The 7,546-nt window shown below is 33.8% G+C and overlaps 1 protein-coding gene across 1 annotated transcript; it reads right to left on the reverse strand.

The window, feature by feature from the left end:
* Nucleotides 1-3,524: 3,524 nt before the first annotated feature.
* On the reverse strand, nt 3,525-5,730 carry LOC133293777 (prolyl 4-hydroxylase 1-like). The gene is made up of 5 exons (XM_061492383.1): nt 5,666-5,730; nt 5,531-5,582; nt 5,325-5,414; nt 4,653-4,745; nt 3,525-3,962 (listed from the first exon to the last, which is right to left on the reverse strand). Exons 1-5 carry the CDS (start codon nt 5,677-5,679, stop codon nt 3,840-3,842), a joined length of 372 nt encoding a protein of 123 aa, XP_061348367.1. The 5' UTR covers nt 5,680-5,730; the 3' UTR covers nt 3,525-3,839.
* Nucleotides 5,731-7,546: the final 1,816 nt, after the last annotated feature.

Below are 7,546 nucleotides of genomic sequence, written 5' to 3' on the forward strand. Positions count from 1 at the left end.
ATAAGATCACCTAGGATTAGGATTAAAGATCACCTAGGAATTAGGATTAAAGATGGGATTATGATTACCGGATTACCTGATCTCCGTGATTAATGATTTCTTTGGAAGAAAAATGATTTAAGAAATGCAGTTTGGTAGCAAAAAATAAAAATAAAAATAAAATAAAATTTTAATTAAGAAGAAATTAAAGAAGAAGAGAAATGGAGAGATGGTGGGGATTACAAATGATTTGGTTCGGCTAGATTAAACCCCTATATATAGTTAAAGTTTTGGGCTCAAGATATGGGCTTTGTTGCAAATGTTTCTTTAAAGAAAATTTTTCCTTAGTTTCCTATAATCATTTGTTTCTTTTTTCTTCTTAGAATTTTTTTCCTTTTTCTTTTCTTATAGGCTTATTATAAGATATTGTTAACTCATAACTGACTCATAGGATGATTTTGACTCGTGGCTGACTCATTTTAATTAAATAAGATATTACTAGGATAATGCTGACTTATCCTAATCCAAAATATTTAATATTATAATACTCATAGGAATAAATATAATTTTACTACTATTATTTTTCTTTAGGTTATCATAGTTTATATAACTTATCGTTACAAAATAATTGTTTATATTATCAATTAAATAATAATCAATGTCCACCACTTTATGCTAGACTCAATATACATAGAGATAAGTTATTATACCTATCATTTTTTCTGCGTACTTTGTTTACCACTCTCTAACACCATTAGATCAGAATCTCAAGAAGAGAGAGAAAAATAAATGTTAGTTAAGATTCTGATCTAATGGTATTTTAGAGTGATAGACAAAAGTAGGCAGAAAAAATGATTGGTAGAATAACATATTCCATATACATAAGATATACAAAGGATGTGCATGGGTCGAACCGAACCGGATTTTTTGAAAAACCAAATCGAATTGGTTTAAGTGGTTCGGTTCGGTTCAAAATTGGTTCGGTTCGGAAGTGGTTCAGTTCGGTTCGGTTCGGAAGTGATTCGAAACCGGTTCGGGTCGACCCTCTTTTGAAAAGAAAAAAAATTAAAAATTTAAAAAATAAAGTTATAAAAATTATTTTGGTTCGGTTTGAAAATGGTTCGGTTCGGTTATGTTATTAAACCGATTCTAAAAACCGGTTCGGTTCTTAAACCGGTTCTAAATATCGGTTCGGTTCATGAACCGGTTCTTTAAAAACTGGTTATTTTATGGGACAGTTCGGTTCATGGGTCGACCAAATTTTTTGGTTATTTTGCACATCCCTAAGATATACTTAGTTTATTATACTATTATTTATTACTATTAATTTTATTATTAAAATTTTTCTATTTTTTTTTCTCAGGGTATTACAGTACTGTTAGTCTGGTACAACCTCTCTTTGTTGTTTCTATCCTATAAAGTTATGGGAAATAATACTCTCATGCTACATGAGATATTCTCATTTTCCTATACAAATTCGTTTTTCGTGCCAAATAATTTTTCTTTTCTTTTTTAATATAAAATATGGGACCCACATTTAACTTCTCTCTACTTTTTTCTCTCCTACAATCCTACAACATAAGAAAAGTTAAACCCTAAAGTTATATAGCTGTCACAGCCTCTTTTTGGTGGAATGCCATGGCGTTTACAAGATAGACAATGTCCCTTCTAGTTTCAATTTTCCCGTGACATTTAGGGCATGTTTGGTAGAGGTATATTTGTGAAAATGCCAGGAAAAGTGATGTGGGTATTGCCTTTACCCATGTTTGGTAGGAGATTTGTCATTATTTGCCTTGGTATCCAATTTACCTAGGAAATAAAGTTGTGAAGAAATTGTGATCAGTTTCCGTTCTGAAATTATCTCCGAAAGTGTGGTATTTGTGAATTATCGGAAACAAGAAATTGTAGTCTAGAATTTTTGGACATGTCTGCGCTTCCATTTTGACAACTTGTCTACTCACCTCCTTCGACATACTCACCTCCTTAGATCTCTCTGAGTTTTCTTGAGTTGTGTCCATGGTTTGTGTTTTGTGATTTATGTGTGGTTTGGAACCATATTTGCAGAAGTTCATTTATTTTTCATTCTTTTTGGGTTAATGGTTATTTTGTGCGTTATTTGCCTTGTTCACCCAACCCACCGCTTGCAGATGCAGCGAAAATGTTGATGAAACAACAACAGAAAGATTTGCTCTAAAACCTGCTTTTCCTTTGTATGGTTCATACGATGCTGGAAATATCGGAGAGAGAGATGAGGGGAGGGTTATTTTGTAATTTGGCCAACATTCCCATCAATATTAAACCATAAACCAAATACACACTCGGTAAATTTAACCAAATAATCCTCGTAAAATTTTGTCATACCAAACAACTTTTTTGCAATATTCCTAGGTAATCTATTTTCTCATCATATTCCTAGAAATCATGATTCTCAGACACCAAAAAATTTCTCCTCTACCAAACGTCCCCTTAGGGTGTTTGGTAGAGGAAAAAAAAAAATTTATCTAGGAATCACAATTTATAGGAATATGATGATAAAATGAGTTTTCTGAGAATGTTACCAAAAAGTTATTTGGTAGATTGACATATTCCCGGGAATATTGGGTTAATTTTCTTGATGCTATGTTTAGTTGTATTAAATTTTCCTTTGCGATAAAAATTCTAAAATATCACTAGATGGTATTTCTGGATGGTTTTTTCAAAAAAAAATTCCACACAAAGTAAAATACCGAAAAAATCAGATTCTCAAAAAAAATTTAAAAATCTTGTACAAAACGTAGATAAATAAAATTATCACTTTTAATTTCCCGGTAATTCTAAAAAATTCCTTCTAACAAACGACACCTAAAGCATATTTCTTTGCACCGGAATAGAAGTTTATCGATTTCACAAACGACGCTAATATTTTGTTCAAGACGATCTGCGCATCTGTCTCTATGGTCCAGGACAGCTGGCTGTCCGTTTAAAAGGCAAACAAAGAGATTCTGTTCCAGATGAATAGTATATTATGGGGCTTTATTAATCTCATATAATATGAAAGAAATTTTTTCATGCTATAAACATAACTATGTGTCGGATTCACTTATTTATAAAAAAAATAAAAACACAAAAATCGATGTATATGTGGGAGAGAAAAATACTCTCCAATAACATGAGAGTATATTTTCCACGTTAGTCATCCTTGTTTTGTTTCAGTTTTGTATTCTAACAATTATTTTAGTACGATTCCAGTCATCTTTAAATAACATTCACGTTTTGATGAAATGACAAGTCTAGTCTAATATTTGTTAGATTTTATTATCACTAACGGAGTGATGTTGCCTTCTCTGATGAAAAGGATGACATTATTATTAGACATGATGGAGAACGCTTTAAAATAAATTACAAGGCATGTGCTTTATTCTTGTATATTTCAATTCCACGTTCATTAACTTTTGTGGAGTTAGTTTCAATGATTTTGAGTTTTGCAATCATACAAACGAAATAAAATTTATTGTAACACAAGTAGAGGTCATTTTGTTTATAAACTGTCTTAATGAATTATGTAGCTTACGCCAAAGTTCTCATCCTCTAAACTAAAAAGGATTTCGTAAATCATTACAAACAGATTAGTTTTGCGGAATATATTACCGGGACGTAATCGATTTAAAGCATTCTTGTGACCAAGACCAATGATAATCCCGATAAAATGTCTAGATCTACCAGAAACTAGAATAAAAAGAGGGTCGCAAAGATACACAATGATATAGACTAAACCATCCCCGGCGCAAATAATAATATCACACTACGCTGTAGTTTATTGATTGAAGCTTTTACCACTATCAAATATTTATATTACCAATAACTAATCAAACTTATTTTTTTTATAAGGACGAATATGAGGGGAGAAATCCCTGCCTCATCCACTTGGTAGCTGACCACTTCTCCCCAGAGAGTACCTCACATCCTCCATGCACACTATTCAGATCTACCTGTCCATCCAGTCCCTATGAAGACCAAGCAGACATTTAAAAGGTGATTATTATTTGGCAAAACAACTTTCCACTGTAAAGGTTCATTTAAAAAATGCATAGCCCAAAGAATTATAACTCCCCGTGATTCAATACTCACGGCAAAGATAATATTTCTATCATGACAAGAATAGTAGCGATGCCCTATTGCTGAACCAGCTAGAGTTAACAGCATTATTACAACGAGTATATATTGAAAGTTGAAACAAACAAAAAAAAAAAGGTGAAAAAGATAGACAGTGGTGATATAGAACAAGGCAGGAGGGCATGAAATTGCAATTGATGAAATAAATTTCAAATTGCAACATGTAAATACACAAGAAAAGTGGGACATTAAAGCAGGCCGTTCTTAGAAAACAAAAAAGGCTCCCTTGATCTAAGAAGATGCATATGGTCTTAAACATATTTCCGTATTTTCGTTTGTGATATGAGACATTACAGTAAATTCCACAAATGAATATGGCATGAGCCCATATTTTATTGTATTTTTAAGGACTTGGTTTGACAATTATTAATAATGACACATACTCTCTCCCTCTTTTGTGCTTAAAGATTCAGTCTTAAAAACATAAGAAAAGTACTAGAACAATTATGACAATAGATAGCTGCTCCTATTTCATAATTCCCATGAATGATGTCCCTAACAAGCAAATTAATTATACTAACCATACTCCAGAAAAGCACTGCATTTCCTTTGATTGGTTTCACTGATAGCCCTTTGACAAATTTCCCACCACAGCTACATTCACCTGAACCAGCCTAAAATGCATTGCATATTATCAATAGCAGCCTTCAGTACAGTCAAAAAGCCCAACTAGAATGTCAGATAGTTAATACTAGCGCACATACCACAGAATAGATAGCAAATAATAGCATATTACAAATTGAGCCTATTTCTCATGTTGAAGGTAAAATCCAAATAGAATCAACAAATACCGTAATTCAGGAAAACAGTCTATAAGAGTAACATAACTAGTCTGAGTAGTACACATAATCATGGCATCATTATCATTTGGCTTTCTATTTCTTAGCAACTATCAAAACTCACAGGAGCCAAAATTTAATAAATTATAAATGAGAATGCAGAATAAGAATTTCAACAAAGCTAGGGGACATACAACACAATTTTGACAGTTCTAGGATCTAAACAAAGAAACTGAAGAACAAAAGATATTTTTGTTAGTCAACAAAATATAACACATTCTCAGACACAACTCCGGCATCGACTTGCAACCTCATAATTGCTTTAGATTCAGGCTACTCATATGCTTCAGAACAATATCTACAGCAACTACCAAAACGTGCTAAATGAAAAATTTCAGAAAACAAGAAGCTTACCACTGGGAAATATGTTTCCCCTCCCTCAACATTGTCACTTAAATACAGTAGCATTGTAGCTACTCGCTGCCCACCACGCTTCAAGTTGAACTGTCTCAAAAAAAAGAAAAGCACAAAGGGTTGCAGATGGTTTCATTGAAGCCATTTCAAGGCAATTCTTGTGCTTATTGTAATAATAAAATAGCAAAGAGAGGAATACAACTTACAGTATCAGAAAAATAGTCATGATGTGGTTTGTAAAACTGATTCTTCTCATACCTGTGCTGCTGCACATGTTAGCCTTGATACTAGCAAAACCCATCTTGTTCAGATATAACATAAAAAATAAGTCATATCCTCACCTCAGGACTTGCATAGGCTCTCCATGTTCAATTGGTACTTGAGAATAGACAGAAATTCTTTTTTCAATTGCCTAGTTGAGCAAGAAGAACATATTTTATCAGACTGTATAATTAATTCTATCCAATAAAATATAGTTTTGTATTTTAAAAAAATGGTATGTTATAATAAAAAAAATTACAGGTTTTCAAGGAAACTTAAAATTTTATATAACAGTGAAAAAAACAGAGTAAAAAATGTTATACATATACAGAAATCAAATTTAATATGACTAATATGCAGGGCATTCTATCATCAAGAAAGCTTAAGCTTAAATATCAAATAAATGAATAATCACATAATTTCGGTTTTATTTTGTTTTGGGTCTGACTGCACTACCCCCCACAAGGCTAATGGATCACTGTTATTTAGGGTTACTAGCCTTAATAAGTTTTTACTTTATTTAATTTTGAACTTCAGTCCTAAGGGCATTTTAGTAATTTTCACATTTACTGGTGTAGAATATTCTAGAGTTTTCTACTTGTTTCTAGCTACTTGTTCCTTTGAGTAGTGTGATGCCTCTTCGGTTACTGTGTATTTTATTTATTACTTCAACTCCTTAACTACCTTGTAATCTGTATATAAAGATCCCTTTGGGTGTCAATCAATATATGAAAAAAATACATTTCAGTCTTATATTTCATCATGGTATCAAGAGCAGGTTATCCTGTGGTCATCTTGTAAACCTTCACGTTTCCTTCCGTTTTCCATTTTTCACTGTTTATTAAAATAACTCAGAAACCATATCTGGACCCCTCCAATCACGAAACCAAGGCCACCATTGGACTCAGAAGCCATTTCCGAGTCGACCCACGTCAGCCCCGTCGCCGGAAAGTCAGCCACGCGCCGCCACTGCAGAACTGCCTCTCCGGCGCGTGTGAGCCACGCGCCGCCCTGCCGGCCTCCGTTTGTCACGCGGCTTTCACAGAACGGCTCACATGGCCTTCCTCTTCCTGTTCTGGGGGTTTAAATCACGATTGGAGCACTCTTCTTGTTGGGTCCAATTGGTTCCTCTTCGTGATTTTTCAGTTCTGAACGATTGGAGTTCCTTTTTTGTTTTTTTATTTTGAACAATGGAAGTTGAAAATATTGAGGCTGAGAATAAGCATTCTGAAAAATCATCCGGTAATGTTTCCGGTGTCTTTCCTCTTCCCTGTTCTTCGTCTTCCGGAGACAACCCAGCTATACAGATTACTAACCACCGTTTAAACGGTAAGAATTATGAGCAATTTCAGAAGGTGATGTCTCAATCTGCTAAGACAACTAGTCATGTTGCTCAACAAGGTATGGCATTCCATGTTGATCATAGTAGTCGTTGGATTCTTGATTCGGGAGCTTCTGATCATATGACAGGTAATGCATCCCTCTTTTGTTCTTATACCCCTTATTATCACCAGTCACGAATAAGGACGGCTGATGGTAGTTTCTCTAATATTGCGGGAAAGGGATCCATTAAGCTCTCTGAACATATTACTCTGAATTCTGTCCTTCATGTCCCTTCTCTTACTTGTAACCTTATCTCTATTAGTAAACTTTCCTCTGAATTGCATTGTGTTGCTAAATTCTCTGCCAAAACCTGTGTTTTTCAAGAACAGGATTCGAGGCTGATGATTGGCAGTGCTAGAGAGGAAGAAGGGCTTTACTATTTTGAAGAAGATTCTCATGAAAAGAGATTTTTTGCAAATCACTCTTTATGTTTATCAGACGATTGTAATGATGTTTTGTTGTGGCATCGTCGTTTAGGACACCCAAATTTCTTTTATCTTCAAAAGCTGCTTCCAAACTTATTTATCAACAAAAAACCAAGTTCCTTTTTTTGTGATGATTGTCAGTTTGCAAAACAC

The sequence above is a fragment of the Gastrolobium bilobum genome, unplaced genomic scaffold (assembly GCF_033153095.1).
Source record: "Gastrolobium bilobum isolate Gb01-03AN ecotype WA unplaced genomic scaffold, APGP_CSIRO_Gbil_v1 utg16750, whole genome shotgun sequence".
NCBI classification, from domain to species: Eukaryota; Viridiplantae; Streptophyta; class Magnoliopsida; order Fabales; family Fabaceae; genus Gastrolobium; species Gastrolobium bilobum.

Coding starts and splice junctions, on each gene's coding strand:
- LOC133293777 (XM_061492383.1), bottom strand. Junction 4,746..5,324: donor GGGAAACATATTTCCCAGTG/GTAAGCTTCTTG, acceptor AATGCATTTTAG/GCTGGTTCAGGTGAATGTAG. Junction 3,963..4,652: donor CAGTGCTTTTCTGGAGTATG/GTTAGTATAATT, acceptor TGGTCTTCATAG/GGACTGGATGGACAGGTAGA.